General features: G+C 46.4%; 1 protein-coding gene across 2 annotated transcripts in view; it reads left to right on the top strand.

The window, feature by feature from the left end:
- Window positions 1-22,703, top strand: part of ADAM19 (ADAM metallopeptidase domain 19) — a 98,571-nt gene that overhangs the window by 43,796 nt on the left and 32,072 nt on the right. For both annotated transcript variants that reach the window (XM_001105246.5, XM_015141319.3), the window contains exons 5-8: window positions 1,675-1,751; window positions 12,519-12,711; window positions 13,695-13,760; window positions 19,056-19,127. In XM_001105246.5, coding sequence (XP_001105246.3) covers window positions 1,675-1,751; window positions 12,519-12,711; window positions 13,695-13,760; window positions 19,056-19,127 — 408 coding nt within the window. The remainder of the gene's footprint in view (window positions 1-1,674; window positions 1,752-12,518; window positions 12,712-13,694; window positions 13,761-19,055; window positions 19,128-22,703) is intronic.

Here is a 22,703-nt window from a genome sequence, read left to right as displayed (position 1 = left end):
ATCTCTCTTGACTTATTTGGGAGGAAGCCTCTAGGAATGTGTCTCTTGTTGTTACCTCTCCATTTGTTGGACACAGTCCTGATTTCATCCCCGTCTGTCTGGTTTAGCGCATTAGCATGCTCAACAGTGCATATTTGCTTCCTAAATTCTATGGTTACCTGACTTATAAAACACTCAGCCCACACCTGAAATGTTTGTTTCAAGCCCCTTCTTTTGGTTTGTAATTGTATCTGTTTGGATTTCTCATTAATGACTGCCTCTCACAAGACCATAAGCCCCATGAAGGCTGAAGCTGTGACTCTATTTGCTGGCTATGGTGTCTCCAGGGGCTGGCCCCAGGCCTGGCACAGAGCAGTGCTCACAGCTGTTTGTAGTGATGGAGGAATTCTGACAGCTGTGAGACACAGTGGCTGGAGAGCAGCAGCAGACCTCATGGGCATAGGTGACAAATCAAGTATGATTCAGGTGTGGAGGGATTTGTGTAGAAGAGCATCTTGAGCTGTGGAAGAGTAGGCAGTGTTCATTTCCTAGGCCTATGGCAACAAAGCACCATAAACTTAAAGATTTAAAACAATAGAATTTTACTTTCTCACAGTCCTGGAGGCTAGAAGTCCAAACTCAGGGTATTGTCAGGGCCACACTCCCTCCAAGCCTCTGGAGAGAGTCCTTCCAGGCTCTTCTAGCTTCTGGTGGCTTCTGGCCATCCTTGGTGTTCCTTGGCTTGCAACTTCATCACTCTAGTCTCTGTCTCCATCTTCATGGCCTTCTTCTCTTTCTCTGTGTGTGTCTCTCTGTGTCCTTTCCTCTTCTTAGACGGACACAAATCATTGGATTTAGGACCTGCTCTAATTCAGCATGACACCACCTTTTTTTTTTTTTTTTTTCCTTTTCCTTGAGACAGAATCTCACTCTGTCACTTAGGCTGGAGTGCAGTAGTGCAATCTCGGCTCACCGCAGCCTCCACCTCCTGGGCTTAAGCAATTCTCCTGCCTCAGCCTCCCAAGTAGCTGGGATTATAGGTGTGCACCACCACGCCTGGCTGATTTTTGTATTTTTAGTAGAGACGGGGTTTCACCATGTTGGCCAGGGTGGTCTGGAACTCCTGACCTCAAGTGATCCATCTGCCTCGGCCTCCCAAAGTGCTGGGATTACAGGTGTGAGCTACCACGCCTGGCCCAGCATGACATCACCTTAATTTAATTATATCTGCAAGACCCTATTTCCAAATAAAATCACATTCTGAGGGGGACATGAATTTTAGGGGGTTCTATTCAACTCATTGCAGGGGGTTGCGAAGATAACGTTGGTGGGGAGGCAGGCTCTTTCAGGAATCAGTGTTTTCTGTGGCCAACAGCATGCCATGGAAAGAGCTCTGAACTAGGAAAATACTGGATTTTCCAAACAGCAGGGAGACCTTGGGCAAATCTCTTTGCTCCTTTGAGCCTCAGCCTTTCATCAGCTTCATGGAGATAATGACATCTGCCCTGCCCCGTCTCCAAGGATTATTTTGGGAATCAAATGAAATTGTGTCTTGGAAAGCTCTTTGCAGGTTGTAAGGTGCTATAAAGTTGGGTAGGTATATAATAAGCCATGAGTCACCCACCATCCTGAGACATTAACGTTGCCATGCTTATCAGTGTTCTTTAGCCTGACCACCTCCTTTCTCCTTGTTAGGATCACTGCTTTTACCACGGCACAGTGAGGGAGACAGAGCTGTCCAGCGTCACGCTCAGCACCTGCCGGGGAATTAGGTAAGAGACCCTAAGGCTACAGGTGGCACCTGACACTCTCCCCAGGAATGGAAGTTTCAAGACAGACAAGGCAAAGGCAAGGACCTTGGGAAGGAGTCCATTGAGAATGTGTGCAAGCCAGCCCAGAGAGGGGCTGAGCCTGGGAGGACGGGCAAGGGAAAGCCTAGGTAATCCACAAATCCATTGGGATTTAACTTTCCTGATGAAACCTGATGTTTTAAAATATAGGTTTTGTTATTATTTAGGTATGGTGAGGCCAAAAAATCAGGAGATGACTGCCATTGAAAAGATGGTTATACTCACAGAAAAAGGAGGGGCCCAGCTGTGCCATGGGGGTGGCCTGGGGAGGCACTGGGGTTGGTCAGCAGGCCGAGGGAGCCTGGAGAAATGTCAGCAGAAGCCCTTCTTGTGGTTTCTGCAGGAAGGAAAGGGAGAGGCAGAGTAAGCAGGTTTAGGATTGGCTAGTTTGCATCATTTCAGCAGGCTCTGGGGTTTATGGGCTCTCTGTCCTTAGTTGTCCTATACCTGGTTCTGGGGTGATTAGGGAAGGGGGATAGTGGCCCAGAGGTTGACAGCCCCATAAAATAGATGGCTAGGGTATGGGTTCTGGATTGATTGGCTTGCATTTGAAAGGCAAGGTAGCTGGGAAATTGTTGACCATCTCTAGGAGCTGGCTAACCCTGGAAGGGGCAGTCCCTCTATGGTCAGCAAGACTCAGATGTCAAAGAAACAGAAGATAAAAAAGAAGACACATGGTTAATATGCTCGCAATGGATGAGTTTGAGCATTTGGTTCCACACCTCCTCAGTTCTTCTTTGGGAGTACTTGGAGGTGGTGAAATAGGAAATGGACGGTTAATGAACAGAGAGTAGGAAGAGAAAGGAGAGGCAAGAATAATTTTCAAGAGAGAAAATCAATTGAAAAGTTCCCACCAGAATGTGCTTTTGAGAGTGACCCTTCCTTCTCTGAGTGAGACTACCTGGCTTTGAGCTGGTAGCAGTTTACCAGCTGGGTGACCTTGGGTCTCAATGGTCTCATTTGTAAAATGTGGATAAAAAGAATATATGCCTGTGGTTGTGAGGATTCAGCTTGCGAATAGCCATCTTACCTAGGAACTTGCAGCGGCACACTGTCAGCATGCGGTGACCTCCTAGGCCTTTGCTTCTCTAGGTGTGGTCCATGGATGGGTAGCGTCAACTTTACCTGGGAGTTTGTTCAAAATGCAGCTTCTCAGGTTCCACGCAGACCTACTGGATTTTAATCTGCATTTTACCAAGATTCCCACGTGATTTGTGTGCACATTATAGTCTGTACCTGAGAAGGTGTGTTCCTTGAGAATATGCAGTATATCTCACATATCTATTTCTCTCCACCAGCCTGCCCTAATGCCTTGCATGCAATAGAATCTACGCATGTATGTTGACGTGATAAGTCTTATTTATGTAGACCACTTTCAATCTCCTTCTCCTTCCCTTTTTTTTGAAGAAGGATGATGATCTAAAAAACCTGATATCTCCTTGTATATACTAATTGCCTGGGTTTTGATTGCCTGTACTATGTGGTGCCTCTGTGCAGTGATAGACAGTGAGCTACAGTTTCCAAGAATACACAGGCTCAGTGAGAGACACTTCAGCCCAGTGTAAACTGGCTCTATGACAAAAAGGAAAAAGCCCTGATTTGTAGCATCTGCCAATATGCTGGCAAAGATAATCCCACCATGATCAATTTCAAGCTACCCATGTGATGTTATTGAAGGCAGAATTGGGAAGACATGCCTTGGATTGGCTCTTGTGAGCTGATAGGAGGTGGCTCCATTGTGTGTTCTTCCTCTATTGACTGATTCATTCATTCAGTGATTGCCTTTTTCATTCACAAATTGAAATTGAGTGTCTTCCTGATGCCAGTGCCCTACACAGGCGGAGGGAAAACCAGCATTGTAATTTTGGAGCCCTCAGTTTCCTTGTCAATAAAGTGAACATCAATATTAGGCATGATAGAGATTATTGCTGTAATTAAGGTACTTTTAAATGTAAAGGTTTCTCCTCATCTTACACTGGTGAAACGATGCTAAGACTTATGCAGGCTCCTATACAAATGGAAGGTTTCTGACACTGCAGGTCCCAAGTGTCTGTTTATAAATTGGGCCATGACTTTGTTTGAATGCTGCATGGTGAGTTGGCTGGAGGAAATTAGGCAGGAAATGGGCTTTGGATGGGAAGCAATAACAGAGTGGCCCCAAATCCCCTCTGTTTAAGTGACCTGGTTGAGCCAAGCTAACTGGCCTCACAGTGGTATTTACAAGCCCAGCCACCGCCACCTGCAGTCTGCAAGTAAACAAAGTTTGTCCCAAGAAGGAGGAAAAAGAACATGCAGGTGTGACCTGCTTCTGTCTGCCTCTTCCTCCATCCCCTCAGTCTGGAGCAGTGGGAACTTGGCTTGGCGTCTTGTAAATCATTCCAGCAGCAGTGCTGACAGGGAGGGGGATACCGGGTGAGCTGTCCATGTGTTTCTGTTTTGCATGTTTCCGTCTGGTGAGGTCCACCTGCCTTACTTTCCCAGTCTTCTCACTACACACGCCTTAAGAAACCAAGGCGTGGACTGTGGGTGGACTGATTTAAGAGCTGGAGACTCATGCCAGATGGTTCCATTTGGACCCTGGAGAAGGAGCAGCTGCAACAGCAGCAGTATTCAAACCCATGTCATCAAACCTCAAGGCGCCTCCCAAAGCTCATAAAGCACTGCTACAGTGAAAAATCTCCATAGTGATTGTTCTTCTGTCCTGGAAACAAGATCCCGTGATTGGAGAAAATAGGTAGGATTTCTATCAAGTGAGATCTTCAAGCTGATGATACCAAGAGGAATTCAGCTGAGCTTCTAGATGGTTGCTAGGCCCCCTCTTCTCTCCAAAGCAGTTCTTTAGGTTACTTTAATTGAAGAAGTCATATATGATCTTAGTAAAAATAAATTCAAAAAGTACAAAAGAGTGTACAATGAAAGATACGTCTCTTTTTACCCCAGATTTCCACATTTCCCCCCCTTCCCAGAGACAGCCTTGGTTACTAGTTTCTTATATATCCTTTTAGGAATATTCCTTGCGAAAAAAGAACATAGATATGTAATTGATATGGTTTGGCTCTGTGTCCCCACCTAAATCTTATCTCGAATTGTAATCCCCATGTGTTGAGGGAGGGACCTGGTGGGAGGTGATTGAATCATGGGAATAGTTTCCCCGTGCTGTTCTGGTAATAGTGAGGGAGTTCTTACAAGATCTGATGGTTTAAAAGTGTCAGTTTCCGGCCGGGCGTGGTGGCTCACGCCTGTAATCCCAGCACTTTGGGAGGCCAAGGCGGACGGATCATGAGATCAGGAGATGGATACCATCCTGGCTAACACGGTGAAACCCCGTCTCTACTAAAAATACAAAAAGTTAGCTGGGCGTGGTGGCGGGCGCCTGTAGTCCCAGCTATTTGGGAGGCTGAGGCAGGAGAATGGCGTGAACCCGGGAGGCGGAGCTTGCAGTGCACTGAGATTGCATCACTGCACTCTAGCCTGGGTGACAGAGCGAGACTGTCTCAAAAAAAAAAAAAGTGTCAGTTTCCCTTGTGCTCCCTCTCTCCTGCCATCTTGTGAAGAAGATGCTCTCTTTCCCTTGGCCATCTGCCATGACTATAAGGTTCCTGAGGCCTCCCCAGCCATGCAGAACTGTGAGTCAACTCAACTTCTTTCCTTTATAAATTACCCAGTCTCAAGTAGTTCTTTATAGCAGTGTGAAAACAGACTAATACAGGAGTATAATGTCTGTAATCTTATTTGGGCCCCTGGACCCTTTGAGAATTGATTGGAAGCTATAGTACTTATAAATGACACCAATAGGCTGGGCGAGGTGGCTCACGCCTTTCATTCCAACACTTTGGGAGGCCGAGGCGGGCGGATCACTTGAGGTCAGGAGTTTGAGACCAGCCTGGCCAGCATGGCAAAACCCCATTTCCACTAAAAATATAAAAAATAGCCAGGTGTGGTAGTGCATGCCTGTAGACCCAGGTACTTGGGAGGCTAAGGCAGGAGAACCGTTTGAACCCGGGAGGCAGAGATTGCAGTGAGCTGAGATCGTACCACTGCACTCCAGCTTAGGCGACAGAGCAAGACCCCTTCTCAAAAAAAAAAAAAAAAAAAGACACCATTGAAAAGACGTGGCATCCCATCTCACTGGGGATGTCAAGTGTCATTCTCCCAAGCCTGTCTCAGATTAAGACATTCTCTAAATATCTACACTGGGTTAAGGTATCTCTGACTGAGCTTGTGTGTTCTGGGAAACTGTGTGTGTGTGTGTATGTAGTTCACTGTCAATAGCAGAGGTGTATCTGGTTGGTAAGTTGTTTACTTTTTTTAGAGAAATTTTTAACAATTATCATTATATAACTAATACGGGTTTAGTATTAAATGTTCAAATCATGCAGGAATGTGTAAGCTTTAAAAAATGAAAGTTGTTTATCTTGTCCTACCCTTCCAACCAATCCCGTTCTCCATCTGTTATTACTGTTGGAGGTATCCTTAATTACTGTTGGAGGTATCCTTAATTGAAATGCATAATTGTGTGTGTGTGTGTGTGTGTATATATATATATGTATGTAATATATGAACATATTTAATCCAAATGAGGTTACCTTATACATACAGTTTTGTTTTTTTTTTCCAACTTAGCATTATGTTTTAGGTATACATAGATCTATCTCATTCTTTTAATGATTGCATAATATCATTTGTACTAATGTCTGACAGATTTTCATTATATAGAAAGTCTTTCAGAGGCATACAGTAAATCATCCATCGTGGTCTATTTGATGGATCACCCTTATATTACAGCAGCCCTGCCTTCAAAAACATAGGGCTCACTCTCACTGTAATTATACCTTAACTGTGGTCCCTGGACTAGATTCTGTGAGAGAGGGAGAAAGGGAGAATATGAGATTGAAAATGAATGCAGGAGAATGTGTAGGAAAGTGCGCATGATGGCCTGGAATAAGCTCAAAATTTAAAGTCAAGGGATCCATGTTTAAGATCTAGCTCCATACTTCCTGGCTGTGTGGCTCTCTGTGTTTTCCTCTCCCCATTAAATTTTTTCCATGTCTTTGCTGTGGCCAGGCTGGTCCCTCCACAGGCCCTACTCTGTCCGAAAGGTGGGTAAGTCCTGGGAGTGGGGTGGGTGGTCAGTGGGGGTGAGGTCGCGGGCATACCCCAGAGTCATGAACCTGGACGTTAGGAGAGCTGGGATTTGCACCGGCTGTCACATTAACTCACTAGGTGAGCTTGGGCAAGTTCTTTTTTGGGTGGGCTTTCCTCTCTTCTGTAAAACGAGAGTAGACCAGACTGTTAAAAGCTTCCTTTTGTGTTGGAAGTCCTGGGATGTAGAGAGGTTGGGCAGAGTCTCAGGGAGGTGGGAGCCTGGGGCAGAAGGAGGTGGTTCATGTATACACAGCCAGCCCTGGACGAGAAGTGGCAAGTCGTTTCCACCTTTGAATTCCTTGCCTTCCTTCTGCAGAACAGATCATAAATGCCACGTCCATGTCAGGCATTGCGCAGACTAAGCCCTCAGAGGACAGTATTATTAAGTTGTGATGAATTTAGATTCTGGAGCCAGACAGTTCCTGGTTTAAACCCTGCCAAGCTACTTAAGCTATCTAGTCTCAGTTTGCTCATCCATAAAATGGGAATAACAATATTGACATCACTGGTGGATTTACAATAGGTGAGGAGTGCAGGCTCCTTGACAGCAGGGACTTTGCTTTGATCATGCTGTTTCCCGTGCTGAGAACAGCTCCTGTCACACAGTGGGTTCTCAGTACAGATGTGTGGAATGGCTGTCGAATAAAACACTTTGCACTTTGCTTGACGTATAATACACAATCAATGACTGTTAGCTGTTCTTTTAAAATGCTGCTTTGGTTATTAGTGAACATTGCCTATTCAGTCCATTATCACAGCAACTCTGTGAGATGGGCAGTGTTATTACATCACTTACCACACAGCTAGGAGACAGCACAGCCAGAGTTTGAATCCAGGTGCTACATGGGGGCACCCCGTCCCTAAGATAGCACATGACCTACAAGCCTTCTCTTCTCTTTTTTGCAACCTTTGGAATTCCCCGTAACTCCTTTTGCATGGATATAATTTGCAGAGAAGGGGAGAGGAAAGAAGGGTAGCAGGGTAGTTACCTTTTAGGGCACCTCTGGGTAGAGGGATGTAGAACGTGTCCCCTTTGGTTTAGCTCTGAATGGACAAGTCCTCAGGAAGCAGTTCTTGGCCTACTTCCTTGAAGAATGCATTTGGTGAATCCTTCAGTTATGCAGGGGTTAGACATGAATTGCCTGTTGCCTGCCCGACCTGGCCTGCCCGGGTTTTTCTGTACAATTTCATTTGTATCCATCTCTTAACAATGAGCAGTAGGATGGAGGACAGAATGGAGAATGGCATGTGAGGCTGGCCACCCAGCCTCCTGGGCCCCGGCTCATGCCTTCTGGCTGAGTTCTGCCTTTGCCAGCGCTAACATTCAGCAAATTAGATCAAGCAAGGCTCCTAGAAAGATAAACAACTGGTGGTGTTTGGAAGGGGGCAGCTAAAGGAATTAGGGGTGGGGGCGGGGAGGGCCCCTGGAGCCACATTCTCAGACATTCCCCCAGCAACAAAGCTGCAGGCCGCTGACAGTGCTGGGGCTTGTGCCAGCCTCTCCTCCATCCCCAGGCCGTCTGAGGGGATTGCAACCGTGACATGGGCACATTACCAGGAACAGCAGTTGGAGGAAGGGAGGGAAGTGGCCACAGAATCCTATTGCTGGAAGGACCTCCAGGGTCCTTCTGAGCCTGCGTTTCTCTCAAACTGTAATCTGCCCACTCCCTGAATCAGAATTACTAGGGTCCCCGTGAAAAGCAGGTGCCTGCTGCAGAGTGCGGTCTGCAGGCCAAAGTTCCTGAGTGTGGCTGGGCAGGGAATTACTCATGGGCCTTGATAACAGTGCAGACACTCAGGCCTGCAGATCTGGGTTTTTTAAGTTGGGCCCTGTATGAGTCCATTTGTGTTGCTATAAAGGAATACATAAGGCTGGGTGCTTTATAAAGAAAAGAGTTTTATTTTGGCTCACAGTTCTGTGAGCCATACAGGAAGCATGGCGCCAGCATCTGCTTCTGGTGAGAGCCTCAGGCTGCTTCCACTCGTGGCAGAAGGAGACGGGGAGCCTGTATGAGCGGAGATCAAGTGGTGAGACAGGAAGTGAGAGAGAGAGGGAGGAGGTGCCAGGCTTTTTTTAATAACCAGCTCTTGAGGAAGCTCTCACGGGAATTTGCTGAGTAAAACTCTCTCATTACCACCAGGATGCACCAAGCCATTCATGAGGGATCCACCCCATGACCCTAACACCTCCTACCAGGCCCACCTCCAACACTGGGATCACATTCTACCATGAGACTTGCTGGGGACAGGTAAACCATATCCACAGCAGACCTGGATAGCCATGTTTTCAATACACTGTAGAATATTCTAGTAGATATCCCTGAGACCTCTGCTCCTAGAGATCTCTGACACTTAGGCCTGGAACTCACTGATGGAGGCAGAAAGCATAGAGGCTAAGGGGATGGGGTTCAAAGTCTGTGGACCTTGAATCTTTGACTCTAGATTACCTGGTCCCCATGTCTGGAGCCCACACTGCCCTTAGCCATGAGAGCTTGTTATTTAATGTCTCTGAGCCACAGTTTCTTCATCTATAAAGTGGGACTCATGAGGGTGCCTCCTTATAATGATGATGTGGGAATGAAATAACATTTGTAAACACAGTGCCTGGCATCCAGTTAGCTCAATCAATGGCATCTGAAGGTGAAAAGTAGGCTGCACACCTCCTTTGTCTTTTCTCCTAGGAAACTGAGGTGAGGCCAATCACCCCTCAAAGGAGAGCTGCTGGCACCATCACTGGAGCCATCTGTAGGCTGGTGGTATCTTTCTGATTCACTCTACAGGGCTGTTTTTTTTTTTCCTTTTGGAGACGGAGTCTTGATCTGTCGCCCAGGCTGGAGTGCGGTGGTGCGATCTTGGCTTACTGCAACCTCCACCTCCCAAGGTCAAGCAATTCTTCTGCCTCAGCCTCCCGAGTAGCTGGGATTACAGGCGCCGGCCAGCACGCCTGGCTAATTTTTGTATTTTTAATAGAGACAGGGTTTTACCATATCCAACTCCTGAGCTCAGGGAATCTACCAGCCTTGGCCTCCCAAAGTGCTAGGATTACAGGCGTGAGCCACTGCGCCCAGCCTCTATAGGACTATCGTGACTGAGGCAGTGGAAGGTCAGGGTAAAGTTGTGGGACTTGAAACTAGAATACTTCCATTCAAATCCCAACTCCTTTAATACCTAGGTGATGGGCTGATCTGTGCAGCAAATCACATGGCACATGTTTACCTGTGTAACAAACCTGCCCATCCTGCACATGTACCCTGGAACTTAAAATAAAAGTTGATGAAACACGAACAAAAAACAAATCCCTACTCTTTACTCTTACTATTTATGTGACTTTGGGTTAATTAACCTTGCTGAGCCTTTGTTTTCCCATTTGTACATTGGGGACAATATTTGTAAGGATCCTAGGAAGGTGGTGGGAATAATAAAATGCTCACTTGGCACAGTGCCAAGTCCACAGCAAAGGCTCTATAGTCTGCAGCCACTATGAGGATTCTTATTTATTGTGCACCACACTTTGGCTTGGTCTCTGTCCTGTTTAGCTCACAGGCTTGTTCAAGTGATGCCAGATCAATTGCGCCTTGTGACCCTCCACTGGAACTTTCCCCGATTCCTCTATGGAACTTTCCACTCACTGGGTGTCATCCTGGCAGCCACAGCCTGGTGCACAGAACCATCCGTTGGTGGTCAAGCCCTCTGTGTTCCCAAAGTGTGTAGCCATCAGGGGAAACTGAGGTGATGGGAGAGGCCTTGGTTGGCTGGGATGAAAGGATAACTTGGGAACAGGATGTGTGTAGCAGCTCTCTCCTCTGCCCTTTCCTGACTGGATTAGGGAGTGGATGCGACCCTTGCTCCTTGCCCCGCTCCCACCCCCAGATGTTCAGGGAGTACCTTACATGTCCGTCCGAGGGGGTGGTCGCGTATTGCTGCGTCAGCCTGGGTGAGGCAGCCAGGAAGTCATCAGGCTTCCTGGATCTGGAATAAGGTCAGCCAGGGATGGGATCCGGGAAAAGCTGCTGCCCATCACAGCCTGGCGCTGATTTTCCTGAGAGCGTCACAGGCTCTTCCCAAAGGGCAAAATCTGGGCGGGAATCCCAAGTGGCGGTTGTGGTGGAGGTCGAAGCTGAGATAAGCTAAGAGAGAGGTCCTGCCAATTTACAGTGGCAAAGACTGGGTTGGAGATGCTGTAGATTCTGAGCTCTCTGGATGGATGAGAGCCTGCCTGAGGTTTTAGAGCATACAAAATGCTGCTAGAGTCTGTAGGGCTTACTCCTGGGCTTCCTTCTCCCCCTGAGCCTTGATTACATACCTTTACAATCATGTTTATCTCATTGTATCAAGGATGACAAATGCCTGCTGCCTGGGCCTTCACTGATCATTAGCAATAGCAATAGATCATAAGTCATGGTCTTCTTTCTTGCTGAGGCTAGAAAAGCCCTCAGAAGCCTTGGTGATGTAACACTTGGAGCAGCTGCCTCCAGTCCAAGGGGTGATGAAATTTTTGCTCTCTCTGTTATACATTAGAGTGACTTATTCCAATGTTTAGACTCAACGCTTCACAAGGGTAGGCACTTGGTGTGTCTTGTTCACTATTCCATCCTCAGCAACTAGTATGATAACCTGGCCCGCAGCCGGAGCTCAGTAAATGTTTGTGACTGTCCTCCAGATGACTGTGAGTTTCTTGAGGAAAAGGATTATGTCTAGATTATGTGTAGGACACAGTAAGGGCTCCATGAGTTTATTCTGAGTTCAATGCTAGTATCTATAATCAAGGGAGGAAAAAAAGTAGTCACTCATGCTTGGTGGTGGATGTCACTTCACCAAATAACTGCCGTGCTGACGTGGGGCAGTTGGGACAGGTAGGCATGTCATCACTGATGCATCTAGCTTTAGTTTCCAAGCACAAAGACCCTTGTCTTTCCACTTAGTCATCCAGGAGCCTTGATAAGTTATAATTGCCATTTTAGGGATGAGGAAACTGATGCTTGGAGAGATTTAAGATGCTTGTTGAAGAGCGTGTGACAATTGAATGTTGGAGCTAAATCCAGAACCTGGGTCACCTCACTTGCAGGCCACTGTTCTTTCTCTGGCCACTGTACTGCTTCTTCTGAGTCTCTAAAGTTTTGACCCATGATTTGTCCTATGCCATGTTTTGGTTTGGGAGGCTTTTTGGAATCCTGGACCTACCATCCTTCATAAGTTTTAAGTGTCACAGGTACAGCCTTTTCAGAACTTTTTGAGATTTCCCAGTCCAGAGATTCTTAACCTGGAGCCTCACGATGAGCTTGGTGGTGGTGGTTGGGTGGGGTGGGGAAGGTCCAAGTGCCCTGAGCTCATGCACCACGTTTTATGTATATGTACATTTCGCTAGAGAGGAAGTGTGAGCTTGCATCAGAGTCTCACAAAGGGGTACATGGCCCCATAATGAGGTTAAGAACCGATGATCAAAACCCACTATGTCATTTTGCATATGGAGAAACTGAGACCTACACAAGGGACTTTTTCAGAACCATAATCTTTGACCAGAGTTTCTATTTCTCCTCTCAACAGAGGACTGATTACGGTGAGCAGCAACCTCAGCTACGTCATCGAGCCCCTCCCTGACAGTGAGGGCCAACACCTTATTTACAGATCTGAACATCTCAAGCCGCCCCCGGGAAACTGTGGGTTCGGGCACTCCAAGCTCAGCACCAGGGACTGGGCCCTTCAGTTTACACAACAGACCAAGAAGCGACCTCGCAGGGTGAGTTTTGAGGCTCAACCTGGGGACAGGCTTGTCCCCTCTGAGGTTGTTTACTTTGAATCCAGGAGTATTTCTAAATTGAAGGGTGATGCCTAAGAAGAAGGAAATAGTGTTTTTCTTTGATTCTAAGTCATTGTTGAGTGTGAAATACCATCATAATAGAATAACTGCTTTTGGGGAGAACACCACTACCTTTAAAACACTCAGATGCTGACTTCAGAAAGCTTAAAAAGTGAAAAGAAGGCTGGGTGCCATGGCTCATGCCTATAATCCTAGCACTTTGGGAGGCTAAAGCAGGCAGATTGCTTGAGGACAGGAGTTTGAGTCCAGCCTGGGTAACATGGCGAAACCCCATCTCTACTAAAAGTACAAGAATTAGCTGGGCATGGTGGCTGGGTACCTGTAGTCCCAACTACTTGGGAGGCTGAGGCACGGGAATCACTTGAACCCGGGAGGCGGAGATAGCAGTGAGTCGAGATGGCACCACTGCACTCCAGCCTGGGTGACAGAGGAAGACCCTGCCTCAAAAAAATAAGAATAAAAAAGTGGGAAAGAAAAGTATGCCTTCCCTATTGGAGTAGACACTACACCCTATGCACGCAGTCCTCATATTGATTCATACTGAAAACAGCAGGGTGTTTTGAGGTTTTGAGGTTTCGAGGTTCTGTGGGAACGTGGTGGTTAGCACACTCCCTCTCGTACGCTGGCCTCTGTCCTGCCTGTGCTCACCAGCTCATCTCAGTATTTTCTGAGAATAAAGGACTGAATCCAATGTCCCAGAGCAGCCTCCAGCAATAACCAAATGGCAGTGGAAGGTGTTATGTGAGTGACGGCCACCACAGCCAAGAACATCTCTAGTGCCCAATGACAAAATCATTACAGAGGTAGCTGCTGCTTCTCCAGCAGCTCTGTTTCTTAGCAGTTTTTTAAAAATGAGGCCAAGTCCACCATTTCTATAGCGCTGATCTGTTTCTCTTTCTTAGATGAAAAGGGAAGATTTAAACTCCATGAAGTATGTGGAGCTTTACCTCGTGGCTGATTATGCAGAGGTAAGGGGGAGGCAATGGGTTTGACAGAAAAACTGCTCTCTTGATAGCTTCCATTCCAGGCTCCAGACTGTTTGGGGAAATGTTGCCTATTCATCTTTCTCCAGTTCATCTATGATTTTGACCTTAAGTCTGACCAAGGGCTGGGCGCGGCAGCTCACGCCTGTAATCCCAACACTTTGGGAGGCCAAGGCGGGTGGATCACCTGAGATCAGGAGTTTGAGACCAGCCTGGCCGACATGGTGAAACCCCGTCTCTACTAAAAATACAAAATTAGCTGGGAATTGTGGTGCATGCCTGTAATCCCAGCTACATGAGAGGCTGAGACAGGAGAATTGCCTGCACCTGGGAGGCAGAGGTTGCAGTGAGCTGAGATCGTGCCAATGGCACTCCAGCCTGAGCAACAAGAGCAAAACTCCATCTCAAAGAAAAAAAAAATCTGACCAAAGGCTCTTTTTGCCATTTTAAACATGGCTGGGGGGAGCTCCCCTCACTCCCCTGACCCTTTGTTCCCCTCCCCCAACCCCCCACCCCACACAGCTAAGCCTCTCCTGGCTTGATACATCAATCACATAGAAAATCAAGACAGTTATCTGATTAACATTTCTTGAACTGGGTCTGAAGACCTTAAGGTTCTGGTGTTTATTCTTAGGAACCCATGAATTGTCCATGGAAATTCTAAAACTCTTTTTTGTTTGCAAAGATAGTAAGTACATTCCTAGTCATCCGACTGAAAACTGTGTTCTTGCCCATGTGTGTGGGTCCATTTTTATAATCATGTCAAATGATGCCAAATGATGACCTAAAGCCATGGTCCCCAAAATGTGGTTCCCAGAGTGCCAGCATCAGCAGCACCTGTGATCTTATATAAAATGCAAATTCTTGGGCCCTACCCCCGACCACCTGAATCCCAGACCATCAGGATGGGGTCTAGGAATCCATGTTTTAACAAGACCTCTGGGCGATTGGGTTGTACAGGCAAGTTTGAGAACCACTGACCTAAAGGCACAGCAGTTCAGCCTTTAACACCATGTTCCTCAAATCAGACAGGTTCTAAGATTTGGTGAACCCTCACCTGGCTCATTGTATATTTCATTTATTCATCAATGATCTCTTGATTTTCTATTATGTGCTAAGCACCTGGACATATAGCTCTCAAGAAGATGTACCCTCCCCTGGCATCGCAGAGTTTGCAGTAACAGCACACAAACCTGTAGGTCCAAAGTGTGATGAGCACTAAGATGGACCATTAGGAGGGATGAGAGCGCAGATAATGAGGGATTCAACATAGTTTTGGGAATTAGGGAAAGCTTCTCTAACATTGAAGCAGACACTTAAAGAGTGAGTTTAGGCCCTGAGCCCATATTCGCCTAAATTAGCCAGATGTTACCTCCAATTCTCACTGTGTTTAGCGTCTCCATCATATAAGTACTAAGCGCATCTTGTGTGCATTGGATGTCATTATGAGCTGAGCGCTCGCTGTGTTGGAGCAGGGCAGACACTGGCCTTGGTCTCTCCTGAGGATAGAGCCCATCGCTACTCCAGTCTGTCTGTATCCCATCCACATGGTTTAGCTACCATCTCCCCAAAGAGCTCAGTCTAAGGCGCCTATATCTAGTCACATTTCCAAAGCATGTGTCCTGCGGCAGGGCCTGGTAGTGTGGGGAGAGCACTAGGCTGTAGGCCAGAAGGTCTTTGAGTGTTAGTCACTGGATGTTCGTTAGTGGCAGAAGGAGGTGGCCCTTGAAGCTGTCTTAAAAGACAAGGAGGAGTTAACTGGGCAGAGGAATGGAGATGAAGGGCATTCCAGACCGAGGGAACATTGTGCTCTGCTTTGAAAAGCGTTTAGCTTTTTAATTGATGTTGATATTGGTTTTTCCAACAGCTGTGTGTGTGTGTGTGTGTGTGTGTGTGTTTTCTATGTTTTCTGTTTCCTCTCCAAAGACTGTGTACAGGATGGGGGAATAGTGTGGGGAGCAAAATCCAAAGCTGGTTTAAAAGCCAGCTGAGGCTCCAAAGTCATGGGAGGAGATAACTGACTCTGGCCTGCCCTGCACGACTGCCCGTCGTGGGAGGACTGGTGGAAGAAAACCGAGCTCCTCTGACTCTGGGACATTTTTCCATTTAAGCTTTGCATCTGTGATCATCTAATACAATGGTCATGAGTCATTTCTTTCAGCTACAGAATCCTTTGGTTAGATGGCAGTTCCTGGGAATCCCAATACTTAAGTATATAGAGCCCAACTGCTCTAGTTTAAAGGTGGGGTGTTTCTCCCCTTTGGCCTTGCACTGTTCTCAGAGGAATTCTGTGCAGGTTTTAAAACCCACTGGGTGTGAATCTCCAGCAGCTGGAGAAGTGGGCAGCATGGGGGGAGGCAGGGATTAGGCATCTTCTGTCTCCTGACCTCCAGGGTCACAGCACACCCCCAGAGAAAAAGTGTCTGCTCAAGGTGCCTCGAGGACTCTGGTGTCACCTAGAGCCATCTTTCTCTTACAAAGGAGAGCATCTCAGCAACAGCCCGGGGTTCCCAGCAGGGCTGTGATTCATGCAGCCGTGGCGGATAAAGGAATGTGCTCATTTCTCAGAGCCCTGGGCACCCCTCCGCTGAAGGCTTTGAATGATTCATTTGAGGGACTGGGGTGGGGGTGTAACAGGCCAGGCTGGGTTCACAGGCTCACGAATCATCCCCTCTCCACCTGTCTCCATCCTCTGCAGACAGAAATATATTCTTGACAATTAATTAATCAATCTGAGAGGATGGGATGGCAGGAAAGGGGAGGGCTGCTTTACCATGATTTATAACCTCCTGCTGAGACAGGACAGCCTTCACCTTGCGGCTCTGAATGCAGAGGAGGAAGTGGAGACACAGATAGGGAGAGCGAGACGCTGCTGCTGCCTAGAGAGAGAGCTGTCAGCAGTAAAAGTGAGCAGGCAGCTCCTCGCTCCCTGGTCCTCGGTGGGAGCTTCTAGTTTATTCATCCCCCAGGTGGAACGGAATCCAGGGCGGAATAAAGAGTAAGGTGGACTGTTGTAGGGGTAGACAGGATAGCTGTAAACACAGGCCTGTAGAGGACTTCCATGATGCTGGTACAGTGCCAAATGGCTGGGAAAGGATGGTGCTGCATGTGGTACTTGCTGTGTCACCCTAGAAAATGTGAGCTTGAGACAGTCCTTTCTTTAGATCAGGGGTCTGCAAACTATACTCCATGGTCACATCCAGCCTGTACTATGTGTTTGGAAACAAAGTTTTACTGGAACACAGCCAGGCCCGTTGGTTTCTGTATCATCCAGGCCTGCTTCCGAGCCACCGCTGCACAGTTGAAGAGTTGTAGCAGAGACTATATGGCCACAAAGCCTAATCTGACCTTTGCAGAAAAGGTTTGCCGACTCCTGCTTCAGACTACTCTGGACAACAGAATTCACTCCTTAAATTATGGTGGTCTCATTAGGCAGTTCTTTGAAGAGAAGAAGGTTAATATTTTTTTGAAAGACAACGAAATCTGACCCTGATGTTCTAATAAATATTACTAAATGAATGGAAATGCTGCAATGCTATCTGTGCTGAGAGACCAATTTAGAAACAGGAGACCTCTAGAATGAGAAACTCCTGGATTAACACCTTGGAAAGGTCTAAGTTACAGTGTCTCACTGAATCTCACTCTAGAAAGCGGTGGTGACAGATTCTCTTCTGGTGAGTGGCAGTTTTAAGGAAGCCCTGAGAATGTCCACAAGCTGTGCTGAAAGGGAAATGGTGGATTTCTTCCCTGTGTCAGGGCTGGGACACACCTCTGGCCCAACAAATATCCCAGGGTGTTTTACTTGGCTGTTCTTGTTTCTTGCTTAGATACTCTTGCAGGATAGAGGGGAGGAAGGACGTGAAGGTTCAGAATTGAAGTAACATGTACAGTGGGTACCCAAGATAAATTAGAGAGGACCCAGATTCTATGTAACAATGGCAGTGTACAGGACATGCCTATGATTTTCAACTTTAATTTGCAGTTGTAGCAGGTTTTCTCTTTACACTGTGAAGCTTTCCTTCATCGCAGCTCAGAGAGATCTATTTTTTTGAGGCAGGAATGGTAAATAGAAGGTATTCACACTGAAATGTCCTCTTTCTGGTACCCATGGCAGATATTTCTAATGGAACACAGCTTTCTTTCCTATGCTTGGTTAGAAATGTCTGATTGCGGCCGGGCATGGTGGCTCATGCCTGTAATCCTAGCACTTTGGGAGGCCGAGGCAGATGGATCACTTGAGGTCGGGAGTTTGAGACCAGCCTGACCAACATGGTGAAACCCCATCACTACTAAAAATACAAAAATTAGCCGGGCTTGGTGGTGAGCACCTGTAATCCCAGCTACTCAGGAGGCTGAGGCAGGAGAATCACTTGAACCTGGGAGGCAGATCTTGTGAGCCAAGATTGCACCGCTGCACACCAGCCTGGGCGACAAAGCAAGACTCAGTCTCAAAAAAGAAAAAAAAAGAAATGTCTGATTGAATTGATGCAGTCTCAGAATTCTCCTCACTGTAGAAGGCATTGCCAGTGGATCTGAGTGGTGTGCAAGATGAAGCCTATTTGCCAGTGTCTTATGGTCCTCCTCGTTAGCACTCATGCCATTCACATGGCCTCCTACTGTGGTTTTTCTGTGCACGTTTTCCAGGCAGGTTTTCTCAGACCATTTCAGTTGTATACTTCTTAAGCACAGGATCTGTCACTCAGGATCTGCCACAGTTATTTCTGGCCCTTTCTGTTTTAATTGAAGCTCCTCTAGGCTAGGACCAAGATCTCACACTTCTCTGGGTCCTACATAGTGCTAAGCGCAGTGCCTTGCCCATAGCAGGCATTCAGCAACAATTCGATCATTGTTGATTGACCACATGTAGGGAAGCCTCCTGAGATCTGTGCGATGGTGGCTTCATGTTGCGGTGATGACCGAGGTGAGGATTGGATCAGTCCTCCTAAGCCCCAGTGGGAGTTTGTCAGAGGCCTTGTAGTTTGAAGGGCAGGAGAATAAGATGTGCTTCAAGGGTTAGAGGAAGGCAGTTCAACTCCATGCATAATTATTACATGCCTACTGTGTGTGCTGCACTGAGCTAGTAGCTGTGGATACAAAGATAGATGTGACAGGTACTGCCCTCCATCAGCTCTTACTGTGGTGGGGAAGACAATTGCATAAAAATGACGGCTCATAGAAGACAGAAGGAAATAAGAGCAAATTCAAAGACGAGTAATGGGGCGCAGGAAGCATCCTGCGAGAGGTTCTGGGATCTCACATGGCTCTGCTTGTCCCATTTAGTTTCAGAAGAATCGACGAGACCAGGACGCCACCAAACACAAGCTCATAGAGATCGCCAACTATGTTGATAAGGTGAGACCAGGTGTGTACTTTGTGGGAAAGGTGCCAGGTGCCAGCACTTCCAAGGGCACTGGAGCTGCCTTCTACTGGATTGGCTGCCCCAGCCATCTTCTGAAAGGGAATGAGCAATGCCATAGAGGCCCAGGGCGGTCATGACAGAGCCCTGAACTACGTACCCTTAGGCAAGTAACTCATTTTCTTTGAGTCACATTTTTTTTTTTTTTGTTATTTTTATTTTTCCGGTGGAATCTTAAAAAATGAAATCTTATGCCAATGTCTAGTATAAAAGTTGAATGAAAACAGACTGCTCTAAGCGGGAGCAGGGGTGAGGACCCAGAACACTGTCCTTCTGACCCCTTCCTCTTACCCCTGCAGTGGATCCCAAGCAGCTTGGGCATGGAAGAGCCCAGTTTAAGAATCCTTTAAGGTTCTTTAAGGTTCCCCCAGATACAGAGCCCAGGGATTCTCTGACTTAGGAGGGAACTGAGGTGGGTCAGGGTGGGAAAGACACACAGCCTTGAGAAGTGGGCTGTTTGAGAAGTGGGCTGTTTGAGAAGTGGGCTGTTTGAGAAGTGGGCTGCTTGAGAAGTGGGCTGTTTGAGAAGCGGGCTGTTTGAGAAGCGGGCTGCTTGAGAAGTGGGTTGTCTGAGAAGTGAGTTGCTTGGGGCTAATCTGTAAAGTCTCCATGTGTAAAACTATCCTGAAATTATGTCTTCCCCCTTAGGAAGGATGTGCAAATGGTTAACTTTCCTAGGTCAGGACCTTTTACAAGATGCTCTTGGGAAATACCAACATTTTTGAATTTTACTAGAATAGGCTGGTCTGGGACTTGGAAATACATTGTGTATAAGAAAGAGGATATTTGTTATAGTACACAATGCAGAATAGGTAACCTAGAACGACAGTAGCCTCTTGGTAGGCTAGAAGTATATAGTTTTTAAAAGTAGGTTTTAATGTGTTTGGGATCACAGGTCTCTTTGAGAATCTGGTAACGTTTATTGCACAATTTTAGAACACTCATAACATTGATGAAGCTTAACCTTGGGCCTGCTAGGGATTCATGAATTCCAGGCCTAAAAGGAAAATCATTTTTTCCTAAACACTAGAGAATATAGGAGATTACTTAAAATATTTTTTAGGGACCAATAGGCAAATATGTTAGCGTTCTGAAGTCGTGTGATGGCAGTTTCCATGCCCTTGGTTTTTTTTTCTGCCCTAGATGGCTCTGGAAACACAGGTCAGTGGTCAGTGACAGGTGAAAGTCAAACACTGGTATTTCCTGGAAGGACAGACTCTAGGGACACAGTCCAGTCCTCTCTCTAGCTCCTGACTCACTCAAGAATAACATTTAAATAATCCTACAACCCAAACACTCAACATCTGGGAAAACATGGGAATCTTGTTTCCCTGGGGAGAATATGGGAGGCCGACTCTGCTTTCACCCATGTGACATCCATTGTTTGGGGACCTGGCAGGTGGGGACTTGGCTGGGTATCCCCTCTGTGGGGTAGGTGATGGAGCCAAGGGTGCTGGTGACAAGTGAAGGGAGAAGAGAGGCACCAGCAAGCCTCAGTCCTTACTGAAAGCCCTAAGCCTGGGTGGCCCATGCATCCTGTCTTGGCTCTCTCCTCGCGGCTGCTGTTAGTCACTCCTGGCTGGTGAGGGAAGCCACGCCCACTTCTCTGGAGCTTGCTGACCCAGCTACTTGAACTGAACTATTGTTGAACTAAAACTGGAATGAATTGCACTCCTGTGCTGAATCATGAACCCAATCCAAAATGTTTCTCTGTAACTGTGAAAAAAAGCCAAGTTTACTTCCTTGAAAAGCTCCCTAGGAAAGCAAATTCAAATTGGAATCTGAACCTTTTATTTTCTGTTAACGATTGAACTGGCACAAAATGGAAAAATCAAAATTTCCGTTGAAATAAACTGATATTTCACTGAATCTTGAGCCCATCTTGACCAGCGTTTCTTGGAGCAAGTGGCTTATCTGGATGTGTCGATACTGCAGCACTGAGGCAGTAAAGGATCACACATAGGCTCTGAGGTTGTTATTTAGGACTTCATCCTGCCTCCACTATCTTCTTGCCGAGACTTTGGGCAAGTTCCTTAACTTCTCTAAGCCTCAGTGCCTAGTACATAAAAAGAGATGGAAAAATGTTGGTGCTATGATTATTCTTTTTAGCTGGGGCAGGACCTACCAATTTTGGATTAAGATGGTATCTTCTGCTCATACGAACTCTCCATACATGGGGCTTTTTATTAAGTCACGGGCTCAGGATTTGTAGGGTGGACCCATCAAAAAACCTGTTGTACTCACACCTTCCAGTGGTTTAGTTTTAAAGAAAACCCTCCTCCTGCTTATATTTGTATGAGATGAAAGATGCCAGGCCATCAAGGTTAGATGCAGCTCTAGCCTCGAGGAGGTTGAGTCAGATCTTGCGTATAGAATTTCAGGATCTCGGGTTTGCACAAAACCCTGAAGATTACCAACAATCTTTGTAGTCTATTGCTTGCAACTTGCTTATTCCATCCTTGACAAAACCTGAGACTATCCAGGGATGGGGAAGAAAATTTGAAGAATAAGCATATCTATGCACTTTTATGTCGTTGATACTCATTTACTTCCAAAATGAGTGGGAGACATTTTATAATAAAATATCCATGTATTAATATAATTTGGTATATCCATACAAAAGAATATTATTCAGCAATAAAGAGAAATCACAAAGGATACAGTCTACCACATGGATACATCTCAAAAACATTATGGTAACTGAGAGAAGCCAGACACACAAAACCACATATTGTAAAACAAATGTCCAGAAAAGGCAGAATAAAAACAAAGTAGATGCATGGTTGCCTGGGACTGAGGGTGAGAATGGGAAATGACTGTAAATAGACATGAGGGATTTTACTGATGTGATGAAAATATTCTAAAACTGGATGATGGTGATGGCTTTATTTTATTTTTATTTTTTTGAGATGGAGTTTCACTCTTGTTGCCCAGGCTGGAGTGCAGTGGCACAATCTCGGTTTACCGCAACCTCCACCTTCCGGGTTCAAGCGATTCTCTTGCTTCAGCCTCCTGAGTAGCTGGGATTACAGGCATGCGCCACCACACCCAGCTAATTTTGTATTTTAGTAGAGACGGGGTTTCTCCATGTTGGTCAGGTTGGTCTCAAACTCCTGACCTCAGGTGATCTGCCCACCTCAGCCTCCCAAATTGCTGGGATTACAGGTATAAGCCACCACGCTTGGCTGGTGATGGCTTTAAAACTTGGTAAATTTACCAAAAACGTATTGGGCTGTACACCTAAAATAGGTGGGTATTATGGTATGCAAATTATACCTCAATGAAACGGTTTTTTAAAAATCCATATACAAGAGAACTTTTTAGATACCCATAAGAAAGATAAGGCCCATGTAAGAAATTGGGAGAAAAAATGGTACCAGACAACCTGGCCAAGGGCACTGATTACAGAAGACAGCAAAGCTCAACTCTGAGCTATCTCATGACCAGCTTTGTTTGAAAGCCTTCTTCCTATTTTAAAATGAAATGTATGTTTCTGTCTCTTTTACCTGTTG

This window comes from Macaca mulatta, chromosome 6, assembly GCF_049350105.2.
Source record: "Macaca mulatta isolate MMU2019108-1 chromosome 6, T2T-MMU8v2.0, whole genome shotgun sequence".
In the NCBI taxonomy this organism is placed as follows: domain Eukaryota; kingdom Metazoa; phylum Chordata; class Mammalia; order Primates; family Cercopithecidae; genus Macaca; species Macaca mulatta.
The sequence above is the reverse complement of the archived record's forward strand: the minus strand, read 5'-3'. Positions and strand labels throughout refer to the sequence as shown.